Genomic DNA, 21,818 nt, shown 5'->3' on the forward strand with positions numbered 1-21,818 from the left:
ACCGTGTAGAAACAATGTTACATTGAAAAAAGGTCCCCAAATTTTAAAGTGTGAATAGCGTGTGGTTCATAAATAGAATGCGCGTAAACATTTTCAAATTTTATTTATTTGTTCACTAAATTATATTTTGTTTTGAATTCTCAAATTACGTCCTTGCTGCATTACAAGCTAGTTACACCGAGTTCCATCACCGTACTTATTACATCACGCAGTACAATCCTAATTACAGTGTTATATATGAATAAAGATCCCTCGTTTTTCGCGGTTAATGGGGACCAGCACCCTCCACATTAAGTGAAAAACCGCGAAGTAGCGCCACCCCAATTTTATATATTTATTTTTCTGTTTAATGTATGCAGATTTATCATTGGAAAGATATAAATGTACAGTACTGTGCAAAAGTTTTAGGCAGGTGTGAAAAAATGATGTAAACTAAGAATGCTTTCAAAAATATAAACAATGATTGTTTTTTTTTATCAATTTACAAAATGCAAAGTGAGTGAACAAAAGAAAAATCCCAGATTTATTCTGCAGCATGACAACGACCCCAAGCATACAGCCAATGTCATTAAGAACTATCTTCAGCGTAAAGAAGAACAAGAAGTCTTGGAAGTGATGGTATGGCCCCCACAGAGCCCTGATCTCAACATCATCGAGTCTGTCTGGGATTTCATGAAGAGACAGAAGGATTTGAGGAAACCTACATCCACAGAAGATCTGTGGTTAGTTCTCCAAGATGTTTGGAGCAACCTACCAGCCGAGTTCCTTCAAAAACTGTGTGCAAGTGTACCTAGAAGAATTGATGCTGTTTTGAAGGCAAAGGGTGGTCACACCAAATATTGATTTGATTTAGATTTCTCTTCTGTTCATTCACTGCATTTTGTTAATCGATGAAAATAAACTATTAACACTTCTTTTCACGTTTACAGCATTTTTTCACACCTGCCTAAAACTTTTGCACAGTACTGTATATATGGCGGAAAACACTCAGGTGACTTGAAGTTCTGCTATGAGACCCCCCAATTTGGCCAAATTTCAAAATTGTCCTATATGCATGTGTGATACATCATTGGAAAGCTTAAAATATCAATTTTCTGGGGGAACAAAAATTTTGAACAGGAGGGCATTTAAAAAATTAAATTAAAAAAAATTTAAACAGCAAAACCCTAACAGGAAGCGAGAGCACGCAAGAGCAGAATTAAAACCGCCACAATTTTAACGAGATATTATCGCGTACTTTCCTTGTTTCGATCCAAAAACTCCATGTAGCATGTATCATTGAGTGTCAAGACACAGCTGTGAATGACCACAGCCGGATTTTTGGGGGATTTTATGGGTGAAACATGGTGATATCACAAGGGTTGCGATGCAGAAATCGCAAACAAGGAGTGGTTGAGATTTTATTTTTCATATAGTTACCCATTTTTAATGTTATTTTTCAATTTTTTTTGTTTGGATCGATTATTCATCATCTAACATATCGGGAAAAATCTGACATTAACAAAAAAAAAATACAGTTAAGCGATTGTTATGAGGTAGATATCCGTGACTTTTTTACAGATGCCAAATTTCTCATTGTGATGTAATTTGTTTAGAAGTTTAAAACATGCGAGTGAATAATTTTTTTCAAGACTTTTTTTTTTTTTTTTAAACTACATATTAGACATCAATTAATGATTCAAAGCTAAAAATGTCAGACATTTTGAATAATAAATATAATTACTTACCTTCTTTTTATGGCTAGGTTGAAACAAAAGCGGTTGCGCGACGTCTATAAACGGGGGTTTTCACGGTAAAACGGACCAATTAAAAATAGTTCGGGGGCTTAGTGCATCATGAATCTGCTATGGCAGCATATACACATAATGTTCTATCAAACACAACAGTTCTTTAGGCTTAAAATACAGCAGTTTATTTTAAAGAGGGGTGCAAGAGCAGAAACTGCTTTTTCAGTCTTGTCTGTTTTCCGCCGTATATACAGGGTGTTCCAAAACGTTTGACTCCATTTCGTAGGCCAATAATTTTGACAATTTCGTTGCAATGACCTTAAATTTTCACAGCTTGTGTTGAAACGTTTCAGGTTTTTGTTTGGCATTTCTATCTTTTCAGGTTAAGAAATGCCGTTCACTTAAAAAACAAAGGCATTTTGCGTGTTAGAGTATGCTCGGACTCAGTCACCGAAGACAGTGCAGCGTGCCTTCTTCACAAATTTTGCAAAGAAGGCACCAACTAAACAACAAAACAGAGAATTACAGCTGCACTGGAAACTATTACCTAAGACATGCTACAGCGAGTTTGGCACAAGCTCGAATACAGACTCGACGTGTGCAGTCACAGGGCGCTCATATTGAACATTTATGAAAATCTGTCACAGAACCAACAAATATTTGTACTTTTCTTTGTAAATTTAAACAATAACCAATAACCAACTTATGCCCTTCAACATAAAGTGTATTTAGTTTCATTAAGATTCATCAAGAAGTTTCCGAGATATGGGCATTTAGAATGGGGTCAACTATTTTGGAACACCCTGTATATGGGCACCCTGTATGATGTCCAATGGGAAAACCCATTGGCAGTGTATCAAATACTTGTTCTCCCCAATGTGTATATATATATATATATATTAGGGCTGTCAAAATTAACGCGTTAACGCGGTAATTACTTTTTTAAATTAATCACGTTAAAATATTTAACACAAATATTCAAACATTTTTAGCTCAACAAATACACTAATTGGCAATATTTAGTCACAATATACAAACTATCAAAATTAATATAACTTGTACTCATATATATCTTTTAAGAATTACAAGTCTTTCTATCCGTGGATCCCTTTCGCAGAAAGAATGTTAATGCCGTCCTGTGGATTTATTGTTATAATAAACAAACGTCTTATCTTTCCATTCCAACAATAATTTATAGAAAAATATGGCAAATTTTAGCGATGGTTTGAATTGCGATTAATTGCAATTAATTACGATTAATTAATTTTTAAGCTGTGATTAACTCGATCAAAAATTTTAATCGTTTGACAGCCCTTATATACAGTGCCTTGCAAAAGTATTCGGCCCCCTTGAACCTTGCAACCTTTCGCCACATTTCAGGCTTCAAACATATAGATATAAAATTTTAATTTTTTCTCAAGAATCAACAACAAGTGGGACACAATTGTGAAGTGGAACAAAATTTATTGGATAATTTAAACTTTTTTAACAAATAAAAAAACTGAAAAGTGGGGCGTGCAATATTATTCGGCCCCCTTACGTTAATACTTTGTAGCGCCACCTTTTGCTCCAATTACAGCTGCAAGTCGCTTGGGGTATGTTTCTATCAGTTTTGCACATCGAGAGACTGACATTCTTACCCATTCTTCCTTGCAAAACAGCTCGAGCTCAGTGAGGTTGGATGGAGAGTGTTTGTGAACAGCAGTCTTCAGCTCTTTCCACAGATTCTCGATTGGATTCAGGTCTGGACTTTGACTTGGCCATTCTAACACCTGGATACGTTTATTTTTGAACCATTCCATTGTAGATTTGGCTTTATGTTTTGGATCATTGTCCTGTTGGAAGATAAATCTCCGTCCCAGTCTCAGGTCTTGTGCAGATACCAACAGGTTTTCTTCCAGAATGTTCCGGTATTTGGCTGCATCCATCTTCCCGTTAATTTTAACCATCTTCCCTGTCCCTGCTGAAGAAAAGCAGGCCCATACCATGATGCTGCCACCACGTTTGACAGTGGGGATGGTGTGTTCAGGGTGATGAGCTGTGTTGCTTTTACGCCAAACATATCGTTTTGCATTGTGGCCAAAAAGTTCAATTTTGGTTTCATCTGACCAAAGCACCTTCTTCCACATGTTTGGTGTGTCTCCCAGGTGGCTTGTGGCAAACTTTAAACGAGACTTTTTATGGATATCTTTGAGAAATGGCTTTCTTCTTGCCACTCTTCCATAAAGGCCAGATTTGTGCAGTGTACAACTGATTGTTGTCCTATGGACAGACTCTCCCACCTCAGCTGTAGATCTCTGCAGTTCATCCAGAGTGATCATGGGCCTCTTGGCTGCATCTCTGATCAGTTTTCTTCTTGTTTGAGAAGAAAGTTTGGAAGGACGGCCGGGTCTTGGTAGATTTGCAGTGGTCTGATGCTCCTTCCATTTCAATATGATGGCTTGCACAGTGCTCCTTGAAATGTTTAAAGCTTGGGAAATCTTTTTATATCCAAATCCGGCTTTAAACTTCTCCACAACAGTATCTCAGACCTGCCTGGTGTGTTCCTTGGTTTTCATAATGCTCTCTGCACTTTAAACAGAACCCTGAGACTATCACAGAGCAGGTGCATTTATACGGAGACTTGATTACACACCGGTGGATTCTATTTATCATCATCGGTCATTTAGGACAACATTGGATCATTCAGAGATCCTCACTGAACTTCTGGAGTGAGTTTGCTGCACTGAAAGTAAAGGGGCCGAATAATATTGCACGCCCCACTTTTCAGTTTTTTATTTGTTAAAAAAGTTTAAATTATCCAATAAATGTTGTTCCACTTCACGATTGTGTCCCACTTGTTGATTCTTGACAAAAAAATTAAATTTCATATCTTTATGTTTGAAGCCTGAAATGTGGCGAAAGGTTGCAAGATTCAAGGGGGCCGAATACTTTTGCAAGGCACTGTATATACGTATACATATGTATGAATTATCCACTCAAATCCGCTCACTTACACACAATGAGTTGCCACAGCAACTGTTTAACAAGTTCAATGATTGACACATGCGGCGCTTTGATCATGCCAGAGGAGCAAACTTATAACATTAAACATCTGTCCATCATCATTTACCTTGATAGCAACTCTAGTTCACTTACTGCCTGACCTACAAAGAGCAGGGAGAGCGCGACTACGCGATCGGCTCGGGACAGCTTTTTTTTAATTGAAAAAAAAAATCTGCGTTGGACTAAGGGCGTGAAGTTTGAAGCGCGAAGTAGCGAGGGATCACTGTAGTTCATAAATAAACGACATTTGCCGTGAGAGGCATTACCTAATAAACTGCATATTCCACAAATACTTTTTAAACAAAACCAGCTTCGAATCATTTGAAAAATAGGCACCAAGACAAATGAACAACACTGTGGGTTCCCTTTTATTCTTAAAATTTTATGTACAAGTGCGACTGATTCATTGTTTGAATGTACATTCAATATAGAAAGTTTATATACGTAATATTACATAGAACATGTCACAAACAGCACTAGTCTTTCACACAGACTCAACATCATTCGTCCTGTCGACATAGAAGCTCATTTCAGATTGAATTCATATTCACTTATAAATATTCTAGTGCTTGTTTTTCATTCTGGGAAAGGGGGATTTATTTTATAAAATTGAGGGGGCAGCCATGGAATGAAGTAGGAATTTAGGCCAAAAAGGCAGTATCTAAATATCCTTGAGTTGAAAGAGGAAAGATCTCATTTGCGATTTTCCATGATAAGGTCTGAGACTTTGGAGCAGGACATAACAGAGAGGAGACACAATTAATTCATAATAACGATCAGTCTTCCAATGTTTTTCCCAAGGGGAAAAAAAAAGAAAATCTTGAGTAAAAAATATATTCATACAAAAAGTAAACTATTTGTCATTGGAAGAAATGCGTATCGTGGAAACAAAACACGGCCCGACTGTTAAGACAATTTCAAACAATTTACGAGGTGCTGGTCGGAGATGGCGGTGGCGATGCGGGGAAGAGTCTCCGACATTCTCCTCCCCATCTGCGCCCCCTCGTGCAGGGGCGGGTCTGGGTGCCTTAGCCTGACTGGTGGCGGTTGCGAGTGCGCGTTTCCCCCCCGTCAGCCTTGATCTCCGTGGTCGCTGTCCACCGGGGGTGGGCCGCTGGGCAGTACGGTGGTGCTGCTTCCTGCTGCCGTGAGGTAACCAGCTACTCCTGGCCCTACGGGAGGCGGGACGAAAGATAAGACAACCGGAAAATGAGATGAAGAATAAAGTATACAGTCCCTGACAAAAGTCTTGTCGCTTACCCATTTTGTACAAACAATTGCTAATAACCTGACTTTTAATTATTCAATTGGTTTCAGAAATGGCTCATATGAACGCTAAGACCCTCCCTAATGATGTTGAGTGTACAAAAAGATGTACAAAAATATGTTTCAAGGGGAAAAAATTATCATCATTAAGACATAAAGGTCAAATTTTGCCAAGACAAAAGTTTTGTCGCCTACAGAAAGTAGTGTGAAAATTGAACAAAAAATGTCCTTCAAATACAAAAATACGTTACATAACATAACTGAATTTAGTAGTGGTGCTGTGAGATCCAAATTTAATATTTTGTATGACTTCCATGGGCTTGAAGGACTGCATCCATGCGGTTCGGCAAGGATTTATACAATTTATTGACGAAGTCATCAGGAACGTCAAAGAAAGCACTCTTGCATGCCTCCCAGAGTTCCTCAACATTCTTGGGTTTCGTCTTCCATGCTTCCTCTTTCATCCTACCCCAGACATGCTCAATGATGTTTATGTCTGGTGACTGGGCTGGCCAGTCCTGGAGGATCTTGATCTTCTTTGCCTTGAGGAACTTTGAGGTAGAGATTGAAGTATGCGATGGAGCAACATCCTGCTGCAGAATTAGTCCCTTTTTATGGTTAGGAATGTAAGAGGCAGCTAAGATTTGTTGATATTTCAGACTATTTATGTTGCCTTACACCCTGTAGATCTCTCAGGGTGCAGAAAATTAAAAAACCGTGTGGCATTTGCCAAGGCCCACAGCCTGTCAAAAGGATGGACGCTGGAAAAGTGGCAAAACGCGGATTTTTCATATGAATCTTCCATTGAATTTCACCACAGTCGCCGCAAATATTGCAGGAGACCTACTGGAGACCCCCATGGATCAGAGATTCACTTAGAAAACAGTGAAATTTGGTGGTGGCAAAATCATGGTCTGGGGTTACATCCAGTATGGAGGTGTGTGAGAGATGATAAATCTTTTTTCAGTGAAACAAATATATTTTTGTACATTCAACATCATTTGGGTGGGTCTTAGCTTTCACATGAGCCATTTCTAAAACCAATTGAATAATTAAAAGTCAGGTAAAATGGATAAGCGACAAGACTATTGTCAGGGACTGTAAATCAAAACCAGTAGCTTTAAATGAGGTTCAACACAGATTGGCAAAGAGGTGGCAGGATGGGAATGGAATGGAGAACATGCAAGAAGGCAGTCCAATACGAGGTCAGTCTACCTGCATTAGTGCAACAGAGAGGAGGGCTCTGTAGGCCCAGCTGGGGAGTCTAGAGCCCCCCTCGCAATGGGCTGCTGGCGGCCAGGAGAGAGGGAGTGGAAACCCCTGAAGAGGAAACCAGGACAGAAAAAAAGACCCAGGGATTTGGAGAAAAAAAGGGTTGGACTCGAGAGCAAGGCGTGTTTGTTTAGAAAAAGCAAAGCATGAAAAACCCATCACCTGTAAACAAATAAAAAACACTCTACCTGTCAGGTAACCTGCTGTCTGAGACTCGGAAATGAAGAGATCATGTTTCTGGTCCTTGAAGGCACTCCAGACGGAGGACTTTGCCAGGATCTCATTCACCTGAAAAACAGACATTTAAAACCAGGCACCATATGTTTGAATTAAAAATCAAATGACTCCCTTAAAGCCTCACACCTGTTCTCCGTACTGCAGACTACGTGTCATGGACTTGAGAGCTTTTACGATCTGCGCCTTGGTTGCCGAGGGGTTGTCCACGGTCTCCAGGCCGATTCCTTCCAAGAGTTTCAAGAGGTACGGAACCAGGTCCACTCTGAGAGCCTGAATGGCAGGAAACACTTGAACGAAAGAGTTCTACAAAAGGACAGTTGGTCAAGTAACGTTACCTGAGCAACCAGTTCCGTCTGTTCTTTCTGAAACATTCGGTTCAGCGCCTCACAAGCCAATCCGGCCATGTCTGTGCGGACCTTCATTCCGGTCATAAGGGGGCCGATGGCGTCTAGGGCGGACATGGATCGTACGCAGAGCTATACACCAGACAAAATAGGATTCAGCAAACTTCCTGGTAATGATTATTTGCACATCTTTGCTAGCCACCGTTGAATAGCTGGATTACCTCATTATCCGACAGCACGTGGATGAGGCGGATAGAGCTCTTGGGAATGGCATTGTTCTTGTGATTGAGCGCGGCTAAGATTCGGGGCAAGTGACCCAAAGGTGGAACCTGATCGGCAAGCTGCGTCTGCGAGCTGAACAGACACACGGCCGCCGTGGTGACCGTCTCCAGCGCCTCCCCCTAAAAGCATTGTAGGAATGAGATGGAAAAGTCTTGTTTCGAAACTCCGTGCGATTCTGGACACAACTTACATTGGGGTTGTTCTTCTCCAGCAGCTCCGTCAGTGTCTCGAGTAATGACACTAGGAATTCGCGAGGCTTCCGCAGCACCCATCCCGGCTGTGCGATAAAGATCCGCAGAAAGACTCCGCCTACTTCCAGTTCACCCTGACCCGCACCGTAGGCGACAGTGAAGGTCTCCGGCAGCTATGAACACCGGCAAGTTTGTTATGTATGTACCCCACTTAATTAAAATAGTTGAACTTACCTTCCAGTTGACTTCAGGATTATCCTTCTGCAGTTTAAAGTGCCTGAATGAAGACAAACACAAATTAACAATAGATTCTTTTTTGTTTCCAGACATCGACTCAAAACTCTCAGGACTTACTCGAGCATCATCTCCCTGACGGTGGTGGACACCGTTTCCCGGGAGCTGTCATTCCAGATAAGCTCGGGGTTCTCGTGCGTTCCCTCAAATATGTGCACCGCCGCCTCGGCGTTGTCCCGCATGGCGTCCATGAACACGCCCGGCAGGAACCGGATAAGAGTCAGACGAACCTGATGGGGGACAATTAACGAAACTTCATTTGGCACCAAGGTTGTAGGTTTGGTCTCAACAATGGTAGGGACGATATAACAGTATAACCTGCATGTACACTTTTTGCTGGGGACGGGACATTCATAATGATCAATGCAAAATAAATCTGTATTGATTTATACTAAGTTTCATGTGTATTGTTTCAGCCTACACTGTTCAATTCAAACCTTTGTTTTCAAAAACTACTAAAGAAACATTTTGAAAACTTACAGAAAAAATCCAGGATTTTAAGAGCTAATTTAAATTGCATTATTTTAACATAACACATTATATTAACATACAAAATAAATACAAGCTTGTTAATCATCTCTTAACGATCCAGGAATTAAAAAAAAAAAAAAAAAAATCAACATTTGTCTTAAGACCACTCAACATTGTCTAAGTAAATAAATTCAATTTAACTGAAAAAACTTCTTTGTCAGGGAATAACAAAAAAATAAATAAAAATAGATCTGTCCTTCAGGTAAATCACTACTGCTTTTGTCCACAAGCACAGCCAAATTGAACAAAAAAAATGAAAGCTCCTGTGGGCTGTTTTAAGACCACATAAATAAAATGAAAAGTAAAATTGGGGAGTAGGGAGTAGACCTCGGTTCACTACATTTCTCACAGTTAATTTAACTTTAACAGTAAATAACACATACAGGAGGACCCTTCTGTCTAAGAAGCTTCCTACTCGAGTTTTGCGGGTTAGCACGTTCAAACAGTTTAATGTTATGCTAACTCTGATGCAGGTCAGACTTTCAGTAGCAAAATTAGTGGTGTGTTCCCCACTTCCACAACATTGATGTCTTTTTACATTTCTTACAGTGGCTGCTAATGGCTGAAAAAAACTTCTAATATCCCTGATATCGGATGTGTGCGTGTGTGTTTGTTTGTTAAGGGGGTCAAGTCATCAGCCAATCAAATAAGCATTTGGACCGGCACATTCGGCAAGTGAAAAGAGGGACATGTAAGTCTGAACACAATGAAAATAATTCATTTAATAATGGTGGGGTCAATTACAAAAATTAAAACATATGGGAAGACAATCTAAATTACATAAAGTCATTATATAATGCAAATAAGGTTGCTTAAAAGTTTGTGGGGACAATTTGAGCATCCTGAAAAGTTGGTAGTGTTTTGTCCCTACCGTCCCTATGCAAATCTACGCCCTTGTTTGGCACAGATGGATTCTGACAATCCATGTGTCTGCGACTCCTACCTTGGGCCCGACCAGCTTGTCCGAGGTCATTTTGGAGAAGAGCTCGGCCGTCTGCGTGCGAACTTGAGGGTGAGTGCAGTTACAGAAGAGATCTAGCAAATAGATGAGCGCCCCTTTGCTCATGGCCTCTTTAACTATTTTGGTATTGGATGTCAAGGCATGGAGGGTTTCTAACACAATTTGTCTGCCTAGAAGAAGAAATGGACTGTTAGGAGCACAAACAAATCAAAATGAGTTTTTAATGTGTTGTAATCCTACTTGATGGGAGGGAGTGCAACAGAAGTAGAAGGTTGGACAGCACCAGCGACTCGGCGATGTTGCTCACACATTCTTGATTAGAAGTCACTGTGTTGACAACCTGCAAGGAAAGTGGACGAAACACTTACACAGATGCGTCCAAGCACTTGATAAGTTAGTTACTGGGTGTTTTTTTGTACCTCAAGTACCAGCTGCTGCACCCTGCCGGCACCATGAACCCGCAGCAGTGAGAAAAGCAGCTTGAAATGGCCAATGCATTCAGTCTCAGAACCTAGAATTATCGGTAACTTGATTCAGTATTGGTTTAGGAGGAAGTGACGACTTGAGCTTTGTCTCGCCCAGAGTTGTTTTTGGCAGCCTTTTAAATTTTCGTCTTAGTCTTTTGGACAAAAATAAATAACAGTCTTCGTCATTTCAAAATGTGTTCATCTTCGTCTAGTTTTAGTCAATGAAAACAGACAAATTCCGTCTAGTTTTAGTCAAAAATTACTCAAAATGTTTTCGTCTGTATATTTAAAAAGATTTAGTCCATGATTAAAACAATAAATAAAAGGTTGCCAACAATTTCGAATGAACATTGACAGAAGGCACATACAGTCATGTGAAACAATTAGGGCACCCTACTAAATATACAGTTCTTTATTAAGAAATGTTCACATATCAATGTCTGATCTTGACGTTCTTTATCTCTGGAAAAGTGATTTAATTGCACGTAAACAACAAAATATAACATTGTTTTACTCATTAAACCAAATTTATCAACAAAAATGCATATTCTAACTGAGGAAAAAGGATATCCTCCCACCTAATAGCTAGTGTTACCCCCATTGGCTGAAATAACATCAATGAGACGCTTTTTGTAGCCATCTATCAGTCTTTGACGTCGGTCTGAAGAAAGTTTGCCCCGCTCCTCAACGCAGAATACTTTCAGCTGTGAGATGTTTGAGGGGTTTCTTGCATGTACAGCCCGTTTCAAGTCACCCCACAGCATCTAAATGGGATTAAGATCTGGGCTTTGACTCGGCCATTCCAGGACTCTCCATTTCTTCCTTTTCAGCCAGTCCTTGGTGGATTTACTGGTATGTTTTAGGTCATTGTCATGTTGTAGGGTCCAATTCCGCTTCAGCTTTAATTTTTTCACAGACGATCTCACATGTTCCTCAAGCACCCTCTGACACACGATAGAATTCATTGTGGATTCTATGATGGTGAGCTGGCCAGGTCCCGCTGCAGCAAAGCATCCCCAAACCATGACAATTTCACAACCATGCTTCACAGTTGGGATGAGGTTTTCTTGGAATGCTGTATTGGGTTTACGCCAAACATGTCATCTGTTCTGGTGTCAAAATAATTCAATTTTTGATTCATCTGTCCAAAGAACATTCCAGAAGTCCTGGTCTTTGACTACGTTCACTCTGGCAAACTTCTATCTGGCCTTCATGTTCTTCTTGGAGAGCAAAGGTTTCCTCCTTGCACACCTCCCATAAAGGTTAAACTCGTGAAATCTCTTTCTGATTGTAGAGGCATGCACTTTCACATCAACAGTAGCAAGAGTCTGCTGTAGGTACCGTGATTACATTTTAGGGTTTTTGGAGACTTCTTTTAGCATCTTGCGGTCTGCTTTCGGGGTGAACTTGCTTGGACGAGCCAGACCTGGGCATGTTGGCAGGTGTTTCTGGACAATCGAATGGCTGATTTTCTTTTGAGATCTTTTTGAAATCCCTTACCAGACTCATAAGCATCTACAATCTTCTTTCTGAAGGCCTCAGCAGCTCCTTTGATCTCACCATGGTGTTATCTCTCACTTCAACAGTCAGAGGGGCACACCAAACGAAGTGTGAGGTTTAAATAAAGCAAACCTCTTTCAAAACACTGGGTAATGATTTTCTAATCATGTGCACCTGATATGATACACTTGTAATTTTAGCCATTTTATGCTGGATTGAATGTAGGGGTGTCCTAATTTATTCCTCAACAGAAATTGCAATTATTTATAATTACATTTTACAGAAAGTTATAAAAAATTGTTTTTTTTTGTTTTAATTGTTTACTTCTATTTCTTTAATTTCTCAAGATTGTTAAAATTGATATCAAGTATCCATATGACCAAATATGTTAAAAAACAAACAGGCTTCTATAGGGTGTTCTTATTATCACTTTCCAATGTATCACCAATCTTTGTAATGCTAATACACACGCAGCAGGAAAACAGTACATTATTTCAAATTCATTAAACTCACCTGAATGCCACGAACTGTATGTAAAAAGTTTTTCAAGAGTTTAAGATGACACTCACCATGCTAAATGCTAATGCTAACGCTACAAGTTCCATTTAGTATGTGATGATGACTCAGCACAGACCTTTAAAGGCTAAAGCAACATGGCATATCTAGCAAAGATAAGAAAACCAAACTTACCAAGCAGTCCCTAACACGTTTCACAAAAGGAGCCCGGTCGGTGAGTAAGTGTGTGTGTGTGTGTGTTTGGGGGGGGGGGGGCAGCACACGCAACCTAACACTGCTACGGTGTGTGCTAACTACACATACAATAAGAAAATCTCACACATTGTGAACTTATGATGGAAACTATAGCACCATCTATCTCGTTTTGTTTTAGTCCCCCAAGACGCGTTTTTAGCTCGTCATCGTCACGTCATTGTCATGAAAAAATTGTTCGTTGACGAAATATTTTCGTTATCGTCATTGCTGACGAAAACAACTCTGGTCTCACCGGGGTTGTTCTTGATGACGTTGCGTAAAGCCTCAAGAGCCATCTCGGCGAAGCGGAGGCGCTCGGCATGCTGCTGGGATTCCACCTTGTTGCTTTGGCTCATGGCCAGCAACGTGTGAAGGTACTGGGCTTGGGAGCCCACGTAATCCAAAAGGCTTGCTGCAAATGCTTTGGGATACTGGACGCAAGAAAGGGAACATGTCAAGCAGTCCTAAAACGTCCAAAAAAACATCTGCAGCTAGACTCGAAGAACTGACCTCCAAGGGGAAAGTAGGTTGTTCGTTGTAAACCCGTACAAAGATCTCGCCGACGATAAGCTCTTTGTTGTGCTCGGTGAAGATGAAATCAGCACCGAAGCTCTCGTCATTTTCCCCCTGTCCAGAGAGAGTAAGGTAAGATATCAATGAGATTGTCCGGTGACCTGGAGCCAATATCAGGCAGACATGCTAACCAGAGGCAATCTTACATCAACTGTTGTCCTACACTAACCCCAACCAGTCCATGTGTGACTGAGCACTTTTATCTTTCTCAGTGTCAGTGACAAAAATCTGTCAACTAAAAGACATGTGTGGCGTGCAACTGCGACAAAATCTGTCAACTACACGCATTTTTTAAAATCATGGCCACTATGGCCATTGGTTGGCAGCAAAATCACCTTTTCAAAAACAGGCAGGGTGAACAAAATATAGAATGAAGAAAACAAAATGGCGCAATATTATAACTCTAATTTCAAAACTTCTCGATTCACTTTTGTTGTGATAGTTCCACTGCCAAACGTGTCACAAAAGATGACGGTGACCACATTAACAACATCTTTCCATATGTGGTGAGAGCTAAAGTCAAACTTTGTTACATCCCAGCTCAAAATGCCCGAATTCAACCACCACTTCAGTGGTTGTCTTTTGAGAAAATGGTCCACTTCGAAAGAGTTAAAGTAGCTAATATTGTCAAAGGCAATTAATGTGGTCTAAATTTAGCTAACTAGGGACTTCGTCAACACCTGATCATGTTCTCACCTGTTTCATCTGGCTCCCTGTCTTTATCTTTCTCTTTATCCTCATCTCTCTCTCTTTGCGCTGTCAGTCAAAAAAAAATCTGAGTGATACAGTACAACTACACAACAAACTAAGGCAAACTCATGATCACAGACTAATCTGTCACTAAACCTGAAATTGACCCTGATTTTTCTCCTACTCCTTCCATTCGCTCTTGTCAGGTTTGCAAGATACCCAGATTAGATACCTCATTTGCAACCAAAGACCAACTCTTACTCTTTTGATGTTTCCTTCTTGCTGACACTCCAAAAACTCCATCAGCTCGGCTCGTGTTCCATTATTCCAAATGAGGTAGGGGTTCTCCGAGTTGCTATTCAACAGTTTCAAGACCTTGAAAGATCACAAAAACATGAAGCTCAGGTTGCGTCCCCTTTACACAGCAGCATCACCGATCCGCCAGTTCAACCAACCTCCGCAGAGGATCCCACTCCTAGCTTCCTGGAGATGTATGGCGTCAACATGGCAGAGAGGCTTTTCCGGATGGTGGGGTTTTCGGGGGGCACCCCGTCCACGCCGTTGGTCTGCGCCGCGTGGTTTCCTCCGTTGGAACTGGGCGCCATTTGTAGGTACCCCCCTAAACGGCTGAGGGAGACCAGGCTGAGTTTGGCCAGGTGGTTAGCCACCTCCTGCTGGTTGGTGTCCTGGCTGGTCTGAACACCGCTCTCCTCCAGTGTGTAATCGTAGTTGAAGAGCTGCACCAGAAGGTGCCAGAGTACGCCGGCGTGGTACAGTTGGGTTTGGAGGAAAAAGTCCACCGCGAAGGAGCTGACGCACTGCACCGCAAGGGCTGCTGTTTTGGGAAGACCCTGACCAAATACAAGAAGTTACTTTGAATACATTCATGGTGAACAGAGTTTTAACGGCTCACCTTTCCATAGTACAAGATATGACAAAGATCTCTGATGATGTAGGGTAGCTCGATCATCTTTTCCCGGCATTCCTCAAACTGTGCTGCCACGCTGTAGCACTTGCAGATGTGCCCGCACACCTGAAAACATTTATATTCATCTTAAATGGAAACACTGACAGAAAGATTTGTAGTTCTTAAAAGATAAATGTTCGTATGAGTTATAATAATTTGGTATTCAAACCCCTCTTAATGTTTTCGTTTTTTAAAAATTTGAAAAATTAGTTAAACTAGTAGGTCGCCATTGTTGTTGACGACGCAATGCACTCTGGGTGATGTCGTCAATGGGCTGCCTTACTTCCACAGTGTCACTCGTTAGCTACATAAACCTGTCGTTGGTTCTGCCCTTCCAATTTGAACCGGCGAAAAAGTGATGAGCATGATATCACTGTCAACATTTCATAAAACGAGCAGCAAAAGCAATTAAATGAAGGTCTCCAGCGGGATTTAAACCCGCAATTCCAATGCGACAGACAAGTGTGCAAACCAGAGGACTATACTTCCATGTGACATTAGTCATGATTTTCCTCATAAAGCAATCGCAACCCACATGCGTTGTCTGTCTGTGCGGTAAAACCTGAAAGGGAAACGCAACTGAAAAGAAAGTGCTGCTAGCTTGACCACAGAATTAGAAAACAAGGCTCACTTTGGACAGCAAGCAGACAACAATAACATAGGGATCACGTAAAAGGGTTTATTGAGCACACTAAAAAAACATGCGATTCCGGAAAGGGAGACACAAAAAGGGTCCGTGACAGTAGGTTGGGATCAATTAAAAAAAAAAAAAAAACCTGAGGGAAAACTGCGGTGAGAGGCAGACAAACGAAAAAAAGAAAACAAGGCAATGATGGAACTAGCAACGAAGGGGTATGCAAACGGTCATGTCAAATGGCAGCAATTGAATATCTAGGCAAGCCGCCTAGGATCGGTTTAAAGACACTGCTGATGAGCTGGGATTGAATGCAGGTACAATGTTGGAAACTCATCCCACAGCTTCCAAACAAACAATCTGACCAGCAGCAGAATGCGACAAAATCATGCCAGTTGTCATACTAGCTTCACTTGCTAGCTAGCACAGATATTCAAAACACGTACTGAATATTATAGATTTTTAAATCAACGGCAATAATATATGCATTTCTAATAACATTTAGCAAGAAAACAGATGTGGCTTATTAGAGCCTACAAGTCTTTAAAATGGGGAACCTCAGGCTCAAAGACTTATAGGCTCTAATAAGCCACTATTTTTTTCTTTTACTAAAATATGTTGTTAGAAACACATAAAATATTGCCATTGATGTAAAAATCTGTAGTATTTAGTACATGTTTTGACCTACGGAGGGCGCCATGTTTCATGTGTGCAATGGAGGCTCGAGGTGACGACGTAGATTGTCACTGTCACTAGACAAACACTTTAGGGTTACTGCAATTCCTTCTACGTGGCAAGACGTCCAACACATGTGCACATCGGTTAAAAGCGACGAGTACTTACTATTTGTGTTTTTATAGAGTCTTTTATTTCCTTTTTCTATTTTTCATTGCCTCAAAATACTTTTTGCATGTGTTTCTCTCTCATACTTTTTTAAGCACTGCGTTTTCTTGTGGTAGCAGATTGTTGATCTGTTGACCACATTAGTCACATAGCATATTTAAACCACCCTTATTTGATATTACAACGTTTGAGTATTTTCTTAAGGCATCTTTAGTATGTTCTGTCTGTATGCACCTAAACAAAACAAACTGCAAGTGCACGGTAGTACTTTGGGTGTCAAATTCGCCTCTTGTAGCACGTTTCGCCGGTGTAGCACATTTTGGCAGAACACCATTTTTTCCTTCTCTCGTCTCGTCTTTCCTATTCATTTTGCTTTTGCTGCTCCTTTTGTGAAATATCGACAGTGCTGTCATGCTCATTAATGCTCCTCTCGGGTTCAAATTGAAAGGTTTGAACAGATGACATGTTTATGTCGCTAGAGTCATACTCTGGAAGTCCGGCAGCGTATCATGTGATGTCACCGCCCTGCGACGTCAACAACAATGACGACCTACTAGTTAAACCAATTTTACAAATTGTATAAAAACGAAAACATCAAGAGGGGTTTCAATATCAAATTATTTTAACTCCTAACGACCTTTATCTTTTCAGAACTACAAGTCTTTATTTCCGTGAAACATATATATATTTTTTAATAAGACAAACAGAAAAGATTGGTGAAGCGTGGTTTACCTGAACTGCCATGTCATCAGCCTTGCTGGATGCAGTCAACACAGAGACGCAGCGGGAAAGAGCTTCCAGCAACACCTGAGGAGGTTTCGACAGGGTCCAATCACAATCCGACATGACTGTTCAATAACGGAGGACGTACCTCGATGCCGTTCTCGCGTCGAAGCTCCTCCGCGTTGAGCGCCGAGCAGTTGACCGTGTGGAAAGCGAGTTCTGCGGCAGCCGGCAGGAGAGGGGAAGTCTTGGAAAAGAGGTGGTCGTCTTGGGTCTCGATGGTGATGGTTTTGATGAGCATGGGGTAGCCGGCATACTTGTAGGGCTCCAGTTCTGTTTGGAAATGTCAGGAATTTTGGATCAAAGTAGAATTTCCCAGCATTTGAATGCTCATGTCTGCATACCTTCTTTGTGGCGGTTGAAGAGGATGCTCTGGGTCTTCAGGATCAGGATGATGTTTTCCGGGTCGGGCCCGTCAATGACTCGTGCAGACTTTGTGCAGAGGAATTCATAGGCCTTGTTGACTTTCTCAAACATGTCCTAAAATGGTAAGGAAAAATACATGTGAGGAGGATTCAGAGGAAATACCGGGCGCCAGGCGGTTTAAAAACGGACCCTGCCATCAGGGTTCTTGTCTGGATGGTACTTCTGCGCCAGCCTGAAGTAAGCTTTCCTGATCTTGCTTTCCTCGTGCCTTTTGGTAAAATTACATCAAGTATTTACAACAGATAGGCAGCCAAATACGAAATCTTTTACATTGAAAGTTGACTTACATCCCTTGTCCTTTAGGGAGGTTAAGGACTTCGTAAGCATCATCTATCGACATGGAGGGAGGCTTCTTCTCCACTTCCCTCTTCCACGCTTCAAGAGTATCTCTAAGCAGCTTCACCTACAAAAATGAATACTGTTAAAATAGGTGTTCATCTTCAAATATAAAAACAAGTAACGACACATACAGGATCTCGAATAGGCCAGTTCGGGAAGTGTACGGTGTCGCACAGGTGTCTGAGGTAGTAGATGTTGCAGAAGAGCTCGTTGTCCAGCTGGGGGAAGCTGATAACAGGGATGGGGCAGTACTGATAGAGGGCACGCGTGTTGCTCTGCAGCCTCGGGCTGAAGTCGGCAATGTGAGCGGCGATTTTCTCGATCATCATGCGCCTAAAAGACAGAAACCGTCATGGTTCAGCGAGTGGGTAGGAGGACCTTCGACTGATCAGATTCCGACCTCATTTCGCAGCTCCAGATGGCCTCAGGCGTGTCAAATTCTCCGAGGAAGATCTCAGAGAAGCGTTCGGCCTCGTAGTTTTCCAGGTAGCACACCATGGCTTCTGGAAGAGCCGGGCCTAGAACGCTACGCTGAACAATGTCCTGACCTTTGGCCTAACGACACAAGCAGGTGTCAATTCCAAAGAACGGTTGGTCGACAAGATACAAAATTAGACATCTTTACCTCTTCTGATTTAAAAGCTTGTTTCAAGTGAGTGTACTTCAGGAACCTAAAAGGACAAAAAGTGGATGTCACATAACCTCCAAGTGGGTGAAGAAAAGCGCATTTCATACCTTGCGACAGGAAGTACGTTGGAGCCAGTGTACATCATAATGAAGAAGAAGACTCCGGTCAAGTAAAGCCGCTGCAAGTTGGGGTTGTCCTGCATCACCAGGTACAGTATATTGGCCACTTTTTCCACCAGGATTGGGTCAAACGTCAAGAGAAGCTAGACAAACCGCAAAAATGTTATAGATTTGACCAATGTGAAGTGTCCTTTCTTGATTAAAGACGTTGTACCTGAACAATATGAGGCAGGCACGCATTGTCAGATATCATCCTTTTGATCTTTGGTAAAGGGCGGATAATGGCGTTATCCGCATCCCTGGAAAAAAATAATCAGGCGTGGTTATAAATCATGGATTCATATGAAAATTATGCATTCAAAACAACCAAGAGACCTGCTAGGGTAATAGGAGCACATGGTGATAAGCATGTTGAGAATGAGTGTCGCCAGGTCCGACTCGTTCATCACCGCTTGCCCCGTGGCCAGCAGGCACCACTTGAGTTGGGGGATGGCCTGCAGGGGGCGCCATCCGTCCATGCCCTGGGCCCAGCAACGCGTCTTGGCCGTGAGGACACCCGTTGTCCAGAACTCCTGCATCTGGAATCAAATTACATGGGGGACATATTAGTTTTTACCCATTTTAATTGCTAGGGAATGCCCCAAAATCCACAGGAAGTGACCTGAAATCAACAGGAAGTGTCTTGGAAATGCCTCAAAACCAAAGCATAGACTTCTTTATCAGTTGACGAGACAACTCTTACAGACACTGCGCCACGGCTTCCCGTAGGGGGCCGGGCCAGTCAGAGCGTGATGGAAGCTTTCACTTCAATAAACTCAAACACACACTGCGCCGGATTTAGGCGGACATAGGACTAAAGTTTTAGTGCATACAAGCAGGCAGGAAGTCTCTCAAGAGTGATTTGGTAAAGGATTCAAGGTAATTTTTATATAAAATCGCGCCATGCATGAACTTTGAAACGTTGTGAAAAAATGAAAAGAATGGCAAAAATTAGCGTAACTTTATCTTGAAATATTTACGTGAAATAAATGATAACTGCCTGTTTTTTTTTTGCTTTAACCAAGAATCTAGACTGTTATATGTTCATAACTATAGAAATCACAGGATTTGCACATTTATTTACACGAATTTCCACTTAAAAGTTCTTTGTTTTGTGATGGCCACCATGTTGAATTTTGTATCCATTCACAATAGCGCAACTTTACATTCAAATATTCAGGTCAGTTTCGGCAATAAAAAAAATCGGCTTTTACGTTTTGCATTTTATGTAACATTTCCCAATCTAAAAAAAAAAAAAAAAACAATGGCCAGATGTGAGAGGCAATAGTGACATCGGAATAGAACCTCAATAAGGTGTGACTGTATATTTGAAAAATGAAAAAAATGGAAAAAAATTGCTTTTGTTGAGTAAAATTAAGATGAAACGGCATGCTTTCCTCAAGTATGTGAAAATTGAGTCATTTATTAGCTGTTGAACACCTATGTAAAAACTGCACTAAATAAAAAAAGATTAAGTCGATATTTGGGGCAAAAATTTGATATGTTAAATATTGCTATTGATCCTGAAAATATAAGTGATTATCTCTGCATTTGGTGATTTTTGAGCATTTAGCGTGAAATCTGAGATTTTATAGCCATTTTATGTTTAGTTATACTTATATAAAAAGATAATCGGGATTTTGTTAGGGAACGGCTTTGAATTTTTTGATGCTACTGCTATTCTAGACCTATATATGCTGAAGGGAGGTGCCTGTTTTGGTTTTGGGTCGCTAGTGGCTTTGGTTTTGAAAATGTTTGAATTAAGTTTTTGAAAATAGGCCTCCTACGGAGCAGCCCCGTGCCCAGTTTCCCCGTGAAGTCTATGACCAAAGAGTAACCCAGTCAGTCCCAGTGGTTTTCAACTCGGACCCTCAACACAGCTTTATTGGTGGTTATTACAGTGCCTTGCAAAAGTATTCGGCCCCCTTGAACCTTGCAACCTTTCGCCACATTTCAGGCTTCAAACATAAAGATATAAAATTTTAATTTTTTGTCAAGAATCAACAACAAATGGGACACAATCGTGAAGTGGAACAACATTTATTGGATAATTTAAACTTTTTTAACAAATAAAAAACTGAAAAGTGGGGCGTGCAATATTATTCAGCCCCCTTGCGTTAATACTTCGTAGCGCCACCTTTTGCTCCAATTACAGCTGCAAGTCGCTTGGGGTATGTTTCTATCAGTTTTGCACATCGAGAGACTGACATTCTTGCCCATTCTTCCGTGCAAAACAGCTCGCGCTCAGTGAGGTTAGATGGAGAGTGTTTGTGAACAGCAGTCTTCAGCTCTTTCCACAGATTCTCGATTGGATTCAGGTCTGGACTTTGACTTGGCCATTCTAACACCTGGATACGTTTATTTTTGAACCATTGCATTGTAGATTTGGCTTTATGTTTTGGATCATTGTCCTGTTGGAAGATAAATCTCCGTCCCAGTCTCAGGTCTTGTGCAGATACCAACAGGTTTTCTTCCAGAATGTTCCTGTATTTGGCTGCATCCATCTTCTCGTCAATTTTAACCATCTTCCCTGTCCCTGCTGAAGAAAAGCAGGCCCAAACCATGATGCTGCCACCACGTTTGACAGTGGGGATGGTGTGTTCAGGGTGATGAGCTGTGTTGCTTTTACGCCAAACATATCGTTTTGCATTGTGGGCAAAAAGTTCAATTTTGGTTTCATCTGACCAGAGCACCTTCTTCCACATGTTTGGTGTGTCTCCCAGGTGGCTTGTGGCAAACTTTAAACGAGACTTTTAATGGATATCTTTGAGAAATGGCTTTCTTCTTGCCACTCTTCCATAAAGGCCAGATTTGTGCAGTGTACGACTGATTGTTGTCCTATTGACAGACTCTCCCACCTCAGCTGTAGATCTCTGCAGTTCATCCAGAGTGATCATGGGCCTCTTGGCT

At 41.2% G+C, this 21,818-nt stretch overlaps 1 protein-coding gene across 4 annotated transcripts in view; it reads right to left on the reverse strand.

The window, feature by feature from the left end:
• Nucleotides 1-5,132: 5,132 nt before the first annotated feature.
• The window catches only part of LOC130908918 (dnaJ homolog subfamily C member 13-like), a 47,785-nt gene continuing 31,099 nt past the window's right edge, over nucleotides 5,133-21,818 (reverse strand). For 2 of the 4 annotated variants that reach the window (XM_057824857.1, XM_057824856.1), the window contains 28 exons: nucleotides 19,245-19,447; nucleotides 19,084-19,168; nucleotides 18,858-19,012; nucleotides 18,748-18,793; nucleotides 18,523-18,677; nucleotides 18,254-18,455; nucleotides 18,071-18,186; nucleotides 17,913-17,991; nucleotides 17,702-17,837; nucleotides 17,446-17,630; nucleotides 17,307-17,381; nucleotides 15,044-15,163; nucleotides 14,586-14,981; nucleotides 14,392-14,505; nucleotides 14,137-14,196; nucleotides 13,378-13,494; nucleotides 13,121-13,298; nucleotides 10,570-10,661; nucleotides 10,391-10,490; nucleotides 10,133-10,320; nucleotides 8,719-8,888; nucleotides 8,599-8,641; nucleotides 8,364-8,537; nucleotides 8,113-8,292; nucleotides 7,883-8,023; nucleotides 7,674-7,817; nucleotides 7,499-7,598; nucleotides 5,133-5,944 (listed from right to left, as the gene is read on the reverse strand). In XM_057824857.1, coding sequence (XP_057680840.1) covers nucleotides 5,844-5,944; nucleotides 7,499-7,598; nucleotides 7,674-7,817; nucleotides 7,883-8,023; nucleotides 8,113-8,292; nucleotides 8,364-8,537; nucleotides 8,599-8,641; nucleotides 8,719-8,888; nucleotides 10,133-10,320; nucleotides 10,391-10,490; nucleotides 10,570-10,661; nucleotides 13,121-13,298; nucleotides 13,378-13,494; nucleotides 14,137-14,196; nucleotides 14,392-14,505; nucleotides 14,586-14,981; nucleotides 15,044-15,163; nucleotides 17,307-17,381; nucleotides 17,446-17,630; nucleotides 17,702-17,837; nucleotides 17,913-17,991; nucleotides 18,071-18,186; nucleotides 18,254-18,455; nucleotides 18,523-18,677; nucleotides 18,748-18,793; nucleotides 18,858-19,012; nucleotides 19,084-19,168; nucleotides 19,245-19,447 — 3,855 coding nt within the window. In that variant the 3' untranslated portion in view covers nucleotides 5,133-5,843. The remainder of the gene's footprint in view (nucleotides 5,945-7,498; nucleotides 7,599-7,673; nucleotides 7,818-7,882; nucleotides 8,024-8,112; nucleotides 8,293-8,363; nucleotides 8,538-8,598; nucleotides 8,642-8,718; nucleotides 8,889-10,132; nucleotides 10,321-10,390; nucleotides 10,491-10,569; nucleotides 10,662-13,120; nucleotides 13,299-13,377; nucleotides 13,495-14,136; nucleotides 14,197-14,391; nucleotides 14,506-14,585; nucleotides 14,982-15,043; nucleotides 15,164-17,306; nucleotides 17,382-17,445; nucleotides 17,631-17,701; nucleotides 17,838-17,912; nucleotides 17,992-18,070; nucleotides 18,187-18,253; nucleotides 18,456-18,522; nucleotides 18,678-18,747; nucleotides 18,794-18,857; nucleotides 19,013-19,083; nucleotides 19,169-19,244; nucleotides 19,448-21,818) is intronic. The other 2 variants (XM_057824859.1, XM_057824858.1) reach the window with 1 other exon arrangement.

This window comes from Corythoichthys intestinalis, chromosome 20 (assembly GCF_030265065.1).
Source record: "Corythoichthys intestinalis isolate RoL2023-P3 chromosome 20, ASM3026506v1, whole genome shotgun sequence".
Taxonomy (NCBI): Eukaryota; Metazoa; Chordata; class Actinopteri; order Syngnathiformes; family Syngnathidae; genus Corythoichthys; species Corythoichthys intestinalis.